The sequence below is a fragment of the Hyla sarda genome, chromosome 3, assembly GCF_029499605.1.
Source record: "Hyla sarda isolate aHylSar1 chromosome 3, aHylSar1.hap1, whole genome shotgun sequence".
Classification (NCBI taxonomy): Eukaryota; Metazoa; Chordata; class Amphibia; order Anura; family Hylidae; genus Hyla; species Hyla sarda.
This window is the reverse complement of record NC_079191.1, coordinates 54,722,965-54,741,012: the sequence shown is the minus strand read 5'-3', so window position 1 is coordinate 54,741,012 and position 18,048 is coordinate 54,722,965. Positions and strand designations below refer to the sequence as shown.

The window sequence follows — 18,048 nt, the reverse complement described above, 5'->3', positions numbered from 1 at the left end:
CACAGGGACATTCCTCCAGTTCCAAGAAGAAGTCCTAAGGTTCCTGATCTTTGGCGACCAGGAAAGATCAGGCCTGACTTCCCAAGGGTCTGGAGTTATCCCAGAAAAAATGCAGAGTGTGTCGCAGGAAGGGGATACGGAAGGACACCATCCATCAGTGCGACACTTGCCCAGATAATCCGGGCCTCTGCATAGGCTGCTTCAGGGAGTATCACACTTCCATGGAGCCCTAAATTTTCCCTTTACACTTTGAATTGTCCATAATTTAACCAATGTACCAAGTCCAGAGTACATTCCAAATTTTAAACCCATAAATCACTAAATTGCCCAAAAAACTGAAAAAAAAAACCAAAAACCTGAAGACCTCTGGGGTTTTTTTTTTCTTCAAAAAAATGGGTCATAGGTCACTGAGTCACTCTCATCGGGGACTTTTTATGTTGCCTCAAATGCGCAGAGCTCGCTCTCCACCTGAGCGGGTGCACATTTGAGGCAACAGGTTAGAGACGGCCACACACATCACATTCCCAGAATGATGACTCAGAGCATAGGGTGGGCATAGGGTGGGCGGGCATATTTTTTTTAAGTTTTGGCTATGCTCTGGGTCATCATTCTGGGAACATATCCTTTTTTATTATGATTTCTAATTTTCTTACGGGCCTCTGTACCCCTTTTGTGTACCCCAGTTACGGCCCGTTGTCCCCCATAGTGTTCCCCTATTTCAGTGCTCCCCCATCAATGCTCCTTGAGGGGGGGGCCCCACATCCTGGCTCCATATGAAGCTCAAGGCCCCTGACTGACCTCACGCTATACCAAGATCCGCTGTGCCTCCGCCAAACCATAATCATTCAAAAATAAGGTATGTCCTTACTCCAAAGAAATGTATTTACAAATTGTGGGGGGTCTTTTCTGCTATTAACCCTTGTAAAAATGTAAAATGTTGGTGAAAACATACATTTCTAGTGAATTTTTTTTTTTTTTACATATGCAAAAGCTGTGAAACCCCTGTGGGATATGAAGGCTCACTTAATTCCTTGTTACGTTCCCCAAGGGGTCTAGTTTCCAAAATGGTATGCCATGTTGGGGGTTTTCTGCTGTCCTGGCACCATAGGGGCTTCCTAAATGCAACATGTCCCCCCCATTTCAGCAAAGTTTGCAAATGTGACACCTTCTCTTCTGAGCATTGTAGTTCGCCAGCAGTGCACTTCAGCTCCACTTATGGGGTACTGCCATACTCAGAAGAGATGGGGTTACAAATTTTGGGGGGTCTTTTCTGCTATTAACCCTTGCAAAAATGTGAAATTTGGGGGGGAACCCACATTTTACATTTTTTTTTTTTTACATATGCAAAAGTCGTGAAACCCCTTTGGGGTATTAAGGCTCTCTTAATTCCTTGTTACCTTCCCCAAGGGGTCTAGTTTCCAAAATGGTGTGGCATGTGTTTTTTTTTTTTTTTTTTTTTTTTTTTTTTTTTTTTTTGCTGTCCTGGCACCATAGGGGCTTCCTAAATGTGACATGCCCCCCGAGCAAAATTTGCTCTCAAACAGCCAAATGTTACTCCTTCTCTTCTGAGCATTGTAGTTTGCCCGCAGTACACTTCAGCTCCACCTATGGGGTACTCCCATACTCAGAAGAGATGGGGTTACACATTTTTGGGGGGCTTTTCTGCTAGTAACCCTTGCAAAAATGTGAAATTTGGGGGGAAACACGCATTTTAGTGAATTTTTTTTCACATATGCAAAAGTCGTGAAACCCCTGTGGGGTATTAAAGTTCACTTAATTCCTTGTTGCTTTCCCCAAGTGGTCTAGTTTCCAAAATGTTGTGGCATGTGTTTTTTTTTTTTTTTTTTTTTTGCTGTCCTGGCACAATAGGGGCTTCCTAAATGTGACATGCCCCCCGAGCAAAATTTGCTCTCAAACAGCCAAATGTTACTCCTTCTCTTCTGAGCATTGTAATTCGCCCGCAGTACACTTCAGCTCCACTTATGGGGTACTCCCATACTCAGAAGAGATGGGGTTACAAATTTTGGGGGGTCTTTTCTGCTATTAACCCTTGCAAAAATGGGAAATTTGGGGGGAAACACGCATTTTAGTGAAACTATTTTTTTTTTTTACATATGAAAAAGTCGTGAAACCCCTGTGGGGTATTAAGGCTCACTTAATTCCTTGTTACGTTCCCCAAGGGGTCTAGTTTCCAAAATGGTATGGCATGTGTTTTTTTTTCTGTCCTGGCACCATAGGGGCTTCCTAAATGCGACATGCCCCCCGAGCAAAATTTGCTCTCAAAAAGCCAAATGTTACTCCTTCTCTTCTGAGCATTGTAGTAGTTCCCCCGCAGTACACTTCAACTCCACTTATGGGGTACTCCCATACTCAGAAGAGATGGGGTTAAAAATTTGGGGGGGTATTTTCTGCTATTAACCCTTGCAAAAATGTGAAATTTGGGGGGAAACACACATTTTAGTGAAAAAATAGTTGTGTTTTTTTACATATGAAAAAGTCGTGAAACCCCTGTGGGGTATTAAGGCTCACTTAATTCCTTGTTACATTCCTCAAGGGGTCTAGTTTCCAAAATGGTATGCCATGTGTTTTTTTTTTTGCTGTTCTGGCACCATAGAAGCTTCCTAAATACAACATGCCCCCAAAAACCATTTCAGAAAAACGTACTCTCCAAAATCCCCTTGTCGCTCCTTCGCTTCTGAGCCCTCTGCTGCACCCGCAGAACATTTTACATAGACATATGAGGTATGTGCTTACTCGAGAGAAATTGGGCTACAAATATAAGTATACATTTTCTCCTTTTACCCCTTGTAAAAATAAAAAAATTGGGTCTACATGAACATGCGAGTGTAAAAAATGAAGATTGTGAATTTTCTCCTTCACTTTGCTGCTATTCCTGTGAAACACCTAAAGGGTTAAAACGCTGACTGAATGTCATTTTGAATACTTTGGGGGGTGCAGTGTTTATAATGGGGTATTTCTAATATGAAGACCCTTCAAATCCACTTCAAACCTGAACTGGTCCCTGAAAAAAAGCGAGTTTGAAAATTTTGTGAAAAATTGGAAAATTGCTGCTGAACTTTGAAGCCCTCTGGTGTCTTCAAAAAGTAAAAACATGTCAACTTTATGATACAAACATAAAGTAGACATATTGTATATGTGAATCAAATTTTTTTTTTATTTGGAATATCAATTTTCCTTACAAGCAGAGAGCTTCAAAGTTAGAAAAATGCATTTTAATCAAATTTTGGGATTTTTCACCAAGAAAGGATGCAGGTTACCACAAAAATTTACCACCATGTTAAAGAAGAATATGTCACGAAAAAAAAAAGCATCCCAGAGTTATTAATGTTTAAAGTGACAGTGGTCAGATGTTCAAAAAACGCTCTGGTCCTAAGGTGTAAAATGGCCTGGTCCCTAAGGGGTTAAGGACTTAGGACGTATGAGTACGTCCTAAGTCCGGTCCCTGTCTATAACGCGGGGTCCCGGCGCCTATTCGTTCGGCCACGCTCTATTAACCCTTCGGATGCGGCGCGCAAAGCTTAGCGCCGCATTGAAAGTGAAAGTAAATGCTTCCCGGCTGCTCAGTCGCGCTGATCGGGGTAATCACGATAAAATCGCGATGCCCCGATCAGCTTCCCGGAGAGAAGAAGGTCCTCACCTTCCTCCGACGGCGTCCGGGCTCTGATTGATTGCTCCATGCCTGAGTTACAGGCTGGAGCAATCAACCGCCGATTACACTGCTTGTTGCCATGCAATGGCAAGGCAACAATCTGTGTATGAAATCAGCCATTGCAAGCTCATAGGTCGCTATAGGAGCTATGATCCTTTTTAGTGACCGCGATGCTGCAGATGCCGTGATCTGTATTGATCACGGCATCTGAGGGATTAATGGCGGACATCGTGGATCGTGGATGTCCACCATTACGGGTGGGTCCCTGGCTGCGATCAGCAGCTGGGACCTGCCGCGCATGATCCGGGCATCGCTCCGATGCTCGCGGTTATGCTTAGGACGTAAATGTATGTCCTGGTGCATTAAGTACCACCTCACCAGGACCTACATTTATGTACTGCGTCGTTAAGGGGTTAATGAACTGTGACTCTTATCACCCCAGCAATAAGTCACCAGTACTAATTGGACTATTGCATGGCACTCATTATAGCGCAGTTTACATATGTCCCCACTATTTCATTAATTCTATCTTGTGCATCGCTAGTTTTTAATGTTTATAATTACTATTTATAAATAACTTGTATTGTGAAGTGTCCTAAGCAAGGGCCCTGCTTGGGATCACACTTTTATATAATTTACTATTCACAATAACTGTATTTTATTAGACACAATCCTGATTTCCCTTGCAATTTTTCTCCCGCCTATAGCCTAGTAGGACAGTTTTATTTATATATCTACAAATGACTACTGCACCCCAGTTGGACACCATTTTACCCAAACAGGCCACTCCATACATGACGTTACAATCAAGATACTGAGAGGGAATTTCAAAAACACACGAGAGAAAGACATTTGAAGCTAAAATGATACTGTTTTGATTCCAAAAACAGGGGACTCAATGTGGATTTGAGCTTCTTATCGCATTATGAAAACTTCTTATAACCTGTACTGTACTGTATTCTCTTATAACCTGTACTGTACTGTATTCTCTTATAACCTGTACTGTACTGTATTCTCTTATAACCTGTAGTGTACTGGATTCTCTTATAACCTGTACTGTACTGTATTCTCTTATAACCTGTACTGTACTGTATTCTCTTATAACCTGTAGTGTACTGGATTCTCTTATAACCTGTACTGTACTGGATTCTCTTATAACCTGTACTGTACTGTATTCTCTTATAACCTGTACTGTACTGTATTCTCTTATAACCTGTACTGTACTGTATTCTCTTATAACCTGTAGTGTACTGGATTCTCTTATAACCTGTAATGTACTGGATTCTCTTATAACCTGTACTGTACTGTATTCTCTTATAACCTGTACTGTACTGTATTCTCTTATAACCTGTAGTGTACTGGATTCTCTTATAACCTGTACTGTACTGTATTCTCTTATAACCTGTACTGTACTGTATTCTCTTATAACCTGTACTGTACTGTATTCTCTTATAACCTGTAGTGTACTGTATTCTCTTATAACCTGTACTGTACTGGATTCTCTTATAACCTGTACTGTACTGTATTCTCTTATAACCTGTACTGTACTGTATTCTCTTATAACCTGTACTGTACTGTATTCTCTTATAACCTGTACTGTACTGTATTCTCTTATAACCTGTAATGTACTGGATTCTCTTATAACCTGTACTGTACTGGATTCTCTTATAACCTGTACTGTACTGGATTCTCTTATAACCTGTACTGTACTGGATTCTCTTATAACCTGTACTGTACTGGAGTCTCTTATAACCTGTACTGTACTGGAGTCTCTTATAACCTGTACTGTACTGGATTCTCTTATAACCTGTACTGTACTGGATTCTCTTATAACCTGTACTGTACTGGATTCTCTTATAACCTGTACTGTACTGGATTCTCTTATAACCTGTACTGTACTGTATTCTCTTATAACCTGTACTATATACTGTATTCTCTTATAACCTGTACTGTACTGGATTCTCTTATAACCTGTACTGTACTGGATTCTCTTATAACCTGTACTGTACTGGATTCTCTTATAACCTGTACTGTACTGGATTCTCTTATAACCTGTACTGTACTGTATTCTCTTATAACCTGTACTATATACTGTATTCTCTTATAACCTGTACTGTACTGGATTCTCTTATAACCTGTACTGTACTGGATTCTCTTATAACCTGTACTGTACTGGATTCTCTTATAACCTGTACTGTACTGGATTCTCTTATAACCTGTACTGTACTGGATTCTCTTATAACCTGTACTGTACTGGAGTCTCTTATAACCTGTACTGTACTGGAGTCTCTTATAACCTGTACTGTACTGGATTCTCTTATAACCTGTACTGTACTGGATTCTCTTATAACCTGTACTGTACTGGATTCTCTTATAACCTGTACTGTACTGGATTCTCTTATAACCTGTACTGTACTGGATTCTCTTATAACCTGTAGTGTACTGGATTCTCTTATAACCTGTACTGTACTGGATTCTCTTATAACCTGTACTGTACTGGATTCTCTTATAACCTGTACTGTACTGGATTCTCTTATAACCTGTACTGTACTGGATTCTCTTATAACCTGTACTGTACTGGATTCTCTTATAACCTGTACTGTACTGGATTCTCTTATAACCTGTACTGTACTGGATTCTCTTATAACCTGTACTGTACTGGATTCTCTTATAACCTGTACTGGATTCTCTTATAACCTGTACTGTACTGGATTCTCTTATAACCTGTACTGTACTGGATTCTCTTATAACCTGTACTGTACTGGATTCTCTTATAACCTGTACTGTACTGGATTCTCTTATAACCTGTACTGTACTGGATTCTCTTATAACCTGTACTGTACTGGATTCTCTTATAACCTGTACTGTACTGTATTATAACCTGTACTGTACTGTATTATAACCTGTACTGTACTGGATTCTCTTATAACCTGTACTGTACTGGATTCTCTTATAACCTGTACTGTACTGGATTCTCTTTTGCATCTCACTTTGTCCTGCTTAATTACCAGTCTCCCCCCTGCTTCCCCCTCCCTCCCCCTTTTTTCATCCTTATCTATTTAGTCTATGTTACTATAGCAGGACAATTTATGGTCCATCTTAGTGTGAATTCTCCACATCTATTGTCTTAACCCCTGTATTTTTTTGAGATTGTAACCTGTGTCTTCCGCTTTTGAGCTTAGATTTGCTTTGAACTTGATAAAGGGAGGAATCCCGAAAGCTTGTCTCTGTCTTCTGTTAGTCCAATAAAAAAAAGTTTAACAAAATACTGCAACTTTTTTTTTTTTTTTACAAGATGCTGCAACACAAATTTTAAAGTAGCTTCATCTGCCTGCAGTATGTTTATTTTTTTGCCAATATCCAGCAAACATTAGTTAATAAATTACTTCATTAGATAAAATATTCCTTCAACCAACTCCCTTGTTTTTGAGCATATTGTGTTTACTGTAATGATATATTATATCGCACACATACTTTTGTTCCTTCTTCGTTATCCAGATGGCCGATTGGTTCCCAATCCAGCCATCTTTTTAAAGTATTAAATGTTGTCATCTTGCTGTCATTGCAGAGATGCTTTTTTATGAGCCTAGGTCCTCTCGAGACCATTTAAGTGATTCATCAAGTGTCTTTAATAGAACTTTAATTAAAACAAAAAGAGGTGGGGACAATATATCACAGCCCAAATGGAAATACATGTGATGTCAGGCTCTTTATGTAATGACTGGAACATGGACTTTGCGTTTTCCAATTGATTATTCCTCAAAAATCCATGTTTTGGTCACCTTCCTTTTCCATCCATGGGCCTTATAGCGCTGAAAAAGTCACCAGTTCTATGTTTTTGTTGGTTGGTTTGAATTAGTGGGTGGCTTAATATCCATTCTTTGCTGACAAATCTTTTGGGAAGATGACTACTGACAGGATTTTTGTGCAGCTCTTTATTACATCATCCGTATTTATTCTTCCAATTATGTTTTCTTTTCCATAGTGTGTAACCCAATCATACCGAATACATGTGTCCATTTAAAGAAATGTTAATCTGTGACAGGTCACGTTCTGTTACGCAGTGACAGTCCACATCTGTTGGGCTTCTGCAGTCCTCATGCGTTCCCGTGTCAGTTCATGTCTGCTGGACTGTGACAATCCATATCTGTTGTGAGGCAACAGTCGATGCTTGTTGTCTTGTGACGGTCCACGTCGGTTGCCCTGCGAAGACCTACATCTGTTCCGTTTCGATGTTTTATGTCTGTTGGGCTCTGATGGTCTGCATCTTTGGGCTGTCACGATCTATTATGCTGCGACATTCCATATATTTTATGCTGCCACAGTCCACATCTATTATGCTGCCACATTTCACATTTGTATGCTGCCACAGTCCACATCTTTTATGCTGCCACAGTCCACATATTTTATGCTGCCACAGTCCACATATTTTATGCTGCCACAGTCCACATCTTTTATGTTGCCACAGTCCACATCTATTAATGCTGCGACATTCCACATTTTTTATGCTGCGACAGTCCACATCTTTTATGCTGCGACAGTCCACATCTATTAATGCTGCGACATTCCACATATTTTATGCTGCCACAGTCCACATCTTTTATGCTGCCACAGTCCACATCTTTTATGCTACCACAGTCCACATCTTTTATGCTGCCACAGTCCACATCTTTTATGCTGCCACAGTCCACATCTTTTATGCTGCCACAGTCCACATCTTTTATGCTGCCACAGTCCACATATTTTATGCTGCCACAGTCCACATCTTTTATGCTGCCACAGTCCACATCTTTTATGCTGCCACAGTCCACATCTATTATGCTGCGACAGTCCACATTATTATGCTGCGACAGTCCACATCTATTATGCTGCGACAGTCTACATCTCTATGCTGCAACAGTCCACATCTTTTATGCTGCCACAGTCCACATCTTTTATGCTGCCACAGTCCACATCTATTATGCTGCCACAGTCCACATCTATTATGCTGCGACAGTCCACTTTATGATGCTGCAACAGTCCACGTCTTTTCCCTGTGGTGGTATTGTTCAGTGAATAATTGTAGAAGTATCTAAAGAATTATACCAAGTTAGTAGATGCAGAGATTACGGTTTCATTTGCCTCTGGTAAAGGTAAGTACTGTGGCCACATAATGTGTAAGAATAACCTGTTTTAGATAGAAGGGCATTGTAAATTAATGATGACAGTGGATTTTCTGTCATCGCTCGAGTGCTTTTATTCTCCCATATGTCACATTATGTTAGATATAGGGTTATTACTTTCTGGCTTTGTGTCTGTAGGCTACGTAAATGTATTATCCTGTAAGATTAAATCGAATTATGATAATATGGCATTTAAATAACATTCTTGTTTGCCAGAGCATATCAAGGTGGAGGAAATACCTAACCCATCTTCTCTAGTCCAAAAATGTAAAATGCAGAGACAAATAGAGTGGAAAGGGTCTATTATTTACTTTTATTATCTTTTGACAAACAAGAGGAGCATATCTGATGCCAGCAGTAGTCCATCCACCAAATAACACATCAAGAATTTGATAGATTGGTCCATGACACAGGGACACCCAAGAGATAATCTCTGTCATTAAATAAAATTATTGGCACTAGTTGCTATAATTTCCTTTAAGGGAGCCTGTTGCTGTAAAAATGTTGTGTATTCTATTGGTATCATGTTAAAGAGGAGGAGGGGCCGAACAGATTGATACATAGTTTTCTGGGAATAGATTTCACATAACTTCTAACTTATTACCTGAAATTTCTGCTGGTACTATGCTTAGGAGTCCAGTGGGTGGTGTCACTTTGACTACCTCCCTTCTCCATATAGACATTTATACAGAGACAGCTGTCAGTCACTGTTCAGGACTGCCCACTGGACTCCCAAGGACAAATAGGCAGTGATTTAAAATAACAAAATACAGATTGTGTGTGTATATATATATATATATATATATATATATATAGTCTGCTTAATTCCTGCTCTAAAATGTACTAATAACAAATTTGATTGCACATTCAGTGGGAACTTTCCCTTCTAAGTAAACCCATCACCTGTTTTAATGCGGGCAACATATGAGAAGTGAGTGGCATCCCGGAAAACTATCACTCACTCTAAAATGTGTGGTCCTCTCATAGTAACCGAAGTTATAAAAAGCTGCCAGGACCAGAGTAAGTAGGAAAAGAATGAAAATAGAAAATAATGTTATCACTTTTTTTTGTGTATTCAGCTCCTATACAGATCTATGTGTCCCCATGGTAACAGACAACAAAAAAAATCAGTGTAGTCATACTCTCTTCCATCTATCCACTACTTCTTCCTTGCATTTGTTCAGTAGGGCAGGGTCTTTTAAACAGTTCTGAGCGAGTCTCATCACCAAACGTGTACTGATACCCTGTGTACTTCAGGTGAGCCTATTGCAATAGGCTGCATATTAGTAATGAAATCATGTTAGTAAGTTTACATCAGTGTTCTGCTTCACCCCTTTAGATGTCTGTTTGGCTTCTTTTTTTGGGTCCTATTGACTTTAAGCGAAGTCTGTTGGATTTCCATCAGATGTCCATTGTATGGCAGGAGTCGAGCAGAGAAAAAATTACTGTTTGTGGTATTTTTTTTCTCCACTCAAGTAGCGGAGCTTTGAATGGAGCACAATGCTGATGTGAACTGGGCTTGATCACCTCTACTATATCTGTAGATTTATTTTGTTTAAAAAATTATAAAAAATAAGACAAAAATCCCAAGTACGTGTTTACAGTACAGTATGTTGCTGTGTGGTTATTTTTGTATGTTGGCTGTGTTTCATGTTCCTACAGCACACACGTGATTAAATGCTGTGTCCTCTGTATTGTATCAGCCGCTCATGCAGCGCTGGCTGTCATCTGTGTGTGTGTGGGGGGGGGGGGGGGATTGGCCACCTCACACTTAATTATTGTACTTCAGACTAGATAGTCATCACCAAGGTTAGATCTGATCCCAGAACAATGCCACTTTTGATATCCCATGGGCAGACACAAAATGCTAAGGCAGTGTGAGGTAACCATTCCATTCTTGTGTAGGTCTGCAGCAGACATAAAGGAGGAGATTTATCAACTCCTGTCCAGAGGAAAAGTTGCTGAGTTGCCCATAGCAACCAATCAGATCGCTTCTGAAAATGAAAGAAGCGATCTGATTGGTTGCTATGGGCAACTCAGCAACTTTTCCTCTGGACAGATTTTGATAAATTTCCCCCGGTGTGTGGCACACGAGATTCAGTATGATCTGAATGCAGCCTTTTTTTGTTCATGGCAGAATTAATTTATCATTTCACACAAAGCGTTTTAAGCTCCCAGATAATATACAGTGGCAGAAATTTGGGTCGGGGTAATGTCTTTGCTCTCTCTATCCAGCAAAAATGTCCTCCCTGACTTTTCCTTAGTATCTAAATTTTATCATCTATAGATTCATCTATATGCAAGTCCTTACATATAAAAGTAATATACTGTATATACTCGAGTATAAGCCTACCCGAATATAAGCCGTGGACCCTAATTTTACCCCAAAAACCCAGGAAAAGTTATTGACTCGACTATAAGCCTACGGTGGGAAATACTTCATCCCCCCATGTAATCATCCAGACCCCCTCATCATCCAGACCCCCGTCATCATCATCACCGCCTGTCAATCCCTTCATCAGTGGTCTTCAACCTGCGGACCTCCAGATGTTGCAAAACTACAACTCCCAGCATGCCCGGACAGTATTCGGCTGTCCAGGCATGCTGGGAGTTGTAGTTTTGAAACCTCTGGAGGTCCGCAGGTTGAAGACCACTGCAGCCTTCGTCACCATCCAGCCTCCCCCCCCCCCCCTCTTTTGTTTTGTAATCTCCTCAGTGGGAAGTTAGGGTGAGCTGGTCCGGGCCATCTATGCTGCAGGGACCGTCCGGTGGGGATGGTTAGTCGTTGCGGGCTGTCCATTTTCACTAGGGGGGGCCTCTTTTCCGCGCTTTGGGCCCGGACTAGTGACGTTGCCTTGATGACAACGCACAGGGACGTTGCGCATGAACGTCCCTGTGCGTCGTCGTCAAGGCAACGTCACTACTCCGGGGCCGGGCCCGAAGCACGGAGAAGAGGCCCCCCCGGTGAAAATGGACAGCCCGCAATGACTAATCCTCCCCACTGGATGGTCCCTGCAGCATAGATGGCCCGGACCAGCTCACCCTAACTTCCCGCCGAGGGGAGCTGAGTCCAAAACAAAAGGGAGGGGCGGGGGAGCTGGATGATAACGAAGGCCGCAGTGGTCTTCAACCTGCGGACCTCCAGAGGTTTCAAAACTACAACACCCAGCATGCCCGGGCTTGCTGGGAGTTGTAGTTTTGCAACATCTGGAGGTCCGCAGGTTGAAGACCACTGATGAAGGGATTAACAGGTGGAGAGTTCACTCTGGTATAAGCTGAGGGGGGCATTTTCAGCACGAAAAATCGTGCTGAAAAACTCGGCTTATACTCGAGTATACACGGTATCACAAAAGTGATATAAATCACTGTCGATTTAGAGGACAGGAGCTTTTTCTGGGTCCTGTACAGTACACACAATGTAAAAAAAAAAAGCAAATTTAATCTGCCTCTACCTAGTGTCCAAGGAGCAGCTAACCCTGGCACAAAATGTTGTACCTCCCTGTACTGTAGGGGGGCGCTACCAGGCAGCCAGTCAGTACATGCATTTCAGTAATCCAGGGGTTTTACCAGTGAATGCCCATTCTGATTGGTCAGTTCTTCCAGCCATTGACATGTTTCACAGATCTGGACTGTCTGTAGCATTGTATGTTAAGTTTGATTTCAAGTTGTAAGACCATTGTATGTTGAGAATATTGTAACCTGAGGCCATTGTGTTTTGAGAGACCACTGTGTGTGTGTTAGGCTGAAAAGACATTACTCCAGGAGCGCATCTGCTTGCAGAAGTAGCTGTGTACGAAAGTCAAAAGTTGACATGAGAGATAGAGGAGCACTTTGTCTAATTGTAGCCAAAAACACAAAACCAAAGCCCCTTAAGTTACTCCAAATGACTCCCTGCAAAAGCTGCTGCAGGATAAATGTAATATTAAATGACAGGTCTACCAGAACGGGAGCCACTCACATAGTTACATAGTTTATAAAGTTGAAAAAAGGCAAAAAAACAAAACAAAAAAACATAAGGCTGATGCCAATGGCCCCATGAGAGGAAAAATCCCTTCCCGACTCCAATATGGAATCAGAATAAATCTCTGGATCAATGTTTTATCCATTAATCTAGTATCCGTGAACTTGTTTATTGAGTCAGAAATCACTACATCATGTGGCAGAGAGTCCCATAGTCTCACTGCTCTTACAGTAAAGAATCTCTGTCTGTGATGATGGTGAAACCTTCTTTCCTCTAGACGTAGAGGATGCCGCCTTGTCATGGTCACTGGCCTAGGTATTAATATATCACTAGAAAGATCTCTGTACTGTCCCTTCATATATATTTGTACATTACAACTGCCTACATAGAGGCGGCTCCTAAACAGGGCACTCCCCTCCCCTCTATGTTGTCCATTTGCTCTAATTGGCAATACAGGTACAGGGATTGTCTTATTCAATGTCTAATGCAGTGCCATTGCTGAGAAATTGAGAAATGATTGCCAAAAAGCTTAGCAAATCACTGTGGGTTCCATAAAGCACAACTTATTGTCAGCAAAGAAAAAATGGTTTCCCCAAAGTAAGGAATCCCTTCAATATATGTTGTCCTTTATAGCAAACTATTAACATAGCAAGTGAGCAACCTTGGACGGTTAAGTAGAGAGTAAAAGCAACATTTTGAATAATGTACTTATCATAAGCTGCAGATACTTGATGATTGATGGTCATTTATGGATGTCAAAGTTCTATAAAGTGGGTTTTACTCTAAACTTAACCTTAAAGGAGTACTCCGGTGAAAAACAGTTTTGTTATTTCTTCCAAATCAACTGGTGCTAGAAAGTTAAACAGATTTGTAAATGACTTCTATTAAAAAATCTTTATTTTTTCAGTACTTATCAGCTGCTGTATGCTCCAGAGAAAGTTGTGTAGCTCTTTCCAGTCTGACCACAGTGCTCTCTGCTGACACCTCTGCCCATGTAAGGAGCTGTCCTGAGCAGGAGAGGTTTGCTATGGGGATTTGCTCATGTTCTGGACAGTTCCTGACATGGACAGAGGTGTCAGCAGAGAGCACTGTGGTCAGACTGGAAAGAACTACACAACTTCCTCTGGAGCATACAACAGCTGATAAGTTCTGGAAGAATTAAGATTTTTTAATAGAAGTAATTTACAAATCTGTTTAACTTTCTAGCATCGGTTGATTTGAAAAAAAAAATTGTTTCCCACCAGAGTACCCCTTTAAGAAGCCCTGTTTTTGCTATAGCTGGGCTGTATTCCTGTAACCCAGTGTAAGATGTATACTGTAGTAGCTGCTCAACACTGTTTTGTAAACAATATTTCTTGCATACATATTTTCATTCACCTATTTCATTTTACAGGGAGAACCTTGTCTCCTCTGATGACCTCTTGGAGTGGTTGCGGCCATTTTGTGGTGACGATTCACTGCCGGTGAAACCCAGGATCGACGTTCTACAGATTATGGAACAGGCGTTTAATCTGAGTGATGAGGACAGCAAGTTATTGGTGTTTTTCAGAACACAAGCCGTTTTGAAGGCTTCATGGCCAGACAAGAAGGTAGCGTTATTATTTATTATTTATAAAAATGGTGTATTCAATTGAGTACTCCCTTTCCATCTGTTCTGTTAGGGCGTATGAACCTTCTAGAGAGAAGTTAGGGAACTCCTTCTGAATCCGATCTGTCCATTCATTACATTCGAGTGGCCACATTAACCGTAGCACAACTTTTCAGTAGCAGTTGCAACAGAAAATGGGATCTAGACCGTCATAAAGTCTTTTAATTTGGGAGCTTACCGAATTTTTCGCCCTATAGGACGCACCGGCGTATAAGACGCACCCTATTTTTAGGTGCAAAATCTAAAAAATTTAAGATTTTGAACCCAATAGTGGTCTTCAACCTGCGGACCTCCAGATGTTGCAAAACTACAACTCCCAGCATGCCCGGACAGCCGTTGGCTGTCCGGGCATGCTGGGACTTGTAGTTTTACAACAGTTGGAGATCCGCAGATTGAAGACCACCGCATAGGAGGTAATACTCATGTGTCCCCGCCGCTCCGGACCCGTCACCGCTGCCCTGGATGTCGCTCCATCGCTGTCGCCGTCGCTCCGGAACGTCTCTGCTACCGGCCGGGTATCCTCGCTCTCCGTCGCCGCCATCACGTCGTTACACACGCCGACGCACGTACGCGACGACGTGATGATGAGGAAGGAGAGCGCCGGCATACAGGGGATCCCTGAACAGAGAAGACACCGAGGAGGCAGGTAAGGTCCCTCCCGGTGTCCTGTAAGCACTAACCCGGCTATTCAGTCAGGCTGCTCGAGACCACCGCGGTGAAATCGCGGCGGTCCCGAACTTCCCGACTGAACAGCCGGGTTAGTGTCACTTTCCCTTCAGACGCGGCGGTCAGCTGTGATCGCCGCGTCTGAAGGGTTAATACAGGGCATCACCTCGATCGTTGATGTCCTGTATTAGCCGCAGGTCCCGGCCGTTGATGGCCGCAGGGACCGCCACGATAGGGGTGTATTCGCCGTATAAGACGCACCGACTTTTTCCCCCCAGTTTTGGGGAAGAAAAAGTGCGTCTTATACGGCGAAAAATACGGTATATCTGCTGTAATAGGGTTCTCTCAATTCGATGACTCCCTTTACTAAACGTTATTCATAACACACAGACTGCAACATAAACCAGAATAATTATACTAAAAATACTGAAGCTAATCGCCTATATGAATAATACCACTTCCAATAAATATCTGGAATGGGCTTCATATATTTACTCCTATCTCATACAAGAACAGTGTGGAGTCATTTCAAATAATTATAAAAATAGTACATTTTATTACATGATTTAAAAATCAAGGGACATTACGGCTAGAGATGAGCGAACTTACAGTAAATTCGATTTGTCACGAACTTCTCGGCTCGGCAGTTGATGACTTTTCCTGCATAAATTAGTTCAGCTTTCCGGTGCTCCGGTGGGCTGGAAAAGGTGGATACAGTCCTAGGAGACTCTTTCCTAGGAATGTATCCACCTTTTCCAGCCCACCGGAGCACCTGAAGGCTGAACTAATTTACGCAGGATAAGTCATCAACTGCCGAGCCGAGAAGTTCGTGACGAATCGAATTTACTGTAAGTTCTCTCATCTCTAATTACGGGCAATTGTAAAATCACACCGGGAAAAAAACTCCCACTGGTGAGCCATTCCTGCTCCGTATTTGCTATTGTATATTCTTTTGGAATGCATAGCTATGCCTGACCTCTTACTTCTGTTTTTTGAGGTGGTAGTACTCTGTTTATATGTATAGAGGGTGCCGGCATTAGTTGCCCTTCCTACATTATTCTTACACAAGTTACATGTGTGAGCAGATTGTGTCTCCCCGGCGGGAATTGTTTTTTTCTCTGTGTGTTTTTACAATTGTCTGTAATGTCCCTTGATTTTTAAATGATGCAATAAAATTTACTATTTTTATAATTATTTGAAATGACTCCACAGTGTTTTTGGGTTGTTAAATGTTATTCATGTACAACAGAAGGCTTGCCTCTCTCTATCCTGGGCCTAGACCTACAGAATGTAGTTAGTATAAATAAAGCAGTAGCCCGACATAAGCCAGCTACAAATTGGAAGAGAAGTATTGGCAAGTTGGGCAGGCAATGCGCTTCTGTATTGTCTAAGCTCTTGGTTGTTTTCCGTAAATACTGTGGGAGATTAGCTCTGTAGAGCCAAGCAAGTAGGGTAGAACTCTCAGAGACAGTGACACAGAAGTATGTTTTCAAACAGGTTTTGTCCTGTTTTTATTTTCAGCATAAAACAAAAGGACACCCAAAGGCCAACCTGCGAAACCCCCCCCCAACCTGTTGAAAAACTACATCTCCCAGCATGCTGGCAGTTGTAGTTTTGCAACAGCTGAAAGGCCGCAGAGACCACTGTTCTAGACCAACTCCTAGTTCTGGCTTTTTTCTAAGCCCAGTGGAAAACTACATCCACCTATGCTAACTTGGGTCTAACTGAAAACTGGACCGGGCAGGGAGGTAATGACAGGCCCCACTACCAAACTGCAGACTCCCAGCTGTTGCAAAACTACAACTCCTAGCATGCCCGGACAGCCTTTGGCTGTCCGGGCATGCTAGGAGTTGTAGTTTTGCAACATCCGAAAGGCCACAGTTTGGAGACTGCTGGTCTAGAACCTAGGTGTCCAACCCACGGCCCTTCAGCTATTGCAAAACTATAGCTGGGAGTTGTAGTTTTTCAACAGGTGGAGGGCCGCTGGTTGGACACTTTGGGTCTAGAACATGGAAAAAACAAATCTTTCTATTAGTTTTATCCTCCTCATTGTTATAAAAAATTAAAAAGCATCATACAGATATAGTTTGTGGCCACTTATATTCAACTTTTTACTTAGAACCTAAAATAACTACTATTAACCAAGTGTAAGTTGTGTTGTGCCTAATAGCAGTGTTTTTGCAGACTATTCCCGGTGCGGAGCATATCTGTGTATATAAGGTAGACCTTGTAATTAAATATCAGAGACATTTTCAGCTTTTTGGTCTCCATGATCTCTGCCGCTTAGATTCTGTGAAGATACACACATTTCACACAAGCAAGAAAAATCATTTATGTGAAACTTTAGTGTCGGAGAGTTTTTCCACAGAGAAATAAGGATTGATATAAATACTTCGCCGGCTTTGCTGCTTTTGCTTTATTGCTTGACAGTTTTCTGCTTTTTGCTACTTCCAAAACTCAGTCGGAGGCTTCTGAGAAAAAAATATTTAACATTCCATTCCATTAGACAAAAATATCCGACATCTTTGTCTATCGTTACTTTCCCATCAATAAGACAATTTTGCTTCTCTTTATCCAGTGAGGCAGAAAACCGAGAGAACAGAAAAGATCTTCATACAGCAAATATACAATTAACCACCGCCTGACCTAAGCTATAAAGGTGGAGCAGAGGCCGGCAATTTTTATGGAGGCAAAGAGCTTTATGCTAATCTAGTAAATAGGAATTTAGGATTTGCCAGAGATAGATGTTTATCTATAGCTTCCAGATTTCAACCCGGGATTTTCTTTTTTCCCTTGACTTGCATACATGAAATGTTGCCTTGAAAGAATTTAAAGGAAAACTGACATCTTGTTCTCCCCCACTAAACTAAATACATTGAGTTAATAGTGCAGATGAACACGAGTAAAATGATGTGGCACTTAGGCTATTTTCACACTGATG

The 18,048-nt window shown here is 41.6% G+C and overlaps 1 protein-coding gene across 3 annotated transcripts in view; it reads left to right on the top strand.

Annotated features, from left to right (window-relative positions):
• NBAS (NBAS subunit of NRZ tethering complex) overlaps positions 1-18,048 on the top strand; it is a 701,350-nt gene that overhangs the window by 523,631 nt on the left and 159,671 nt on the right. For all 3 annotated transcript variants that reach the window (XM_056564221.1, XM_056564220.1, XM_056564222.1), the window contains one exon: positions 14,187-14,382. In XM_056564221.1, the coding sequence (XP_056420196.1) occupies positions 14,187-14,382 (196 nt within the window). The remainder of the gene's footprint in view (positions 1-14,186; positions 14,383-18,048) is intronic.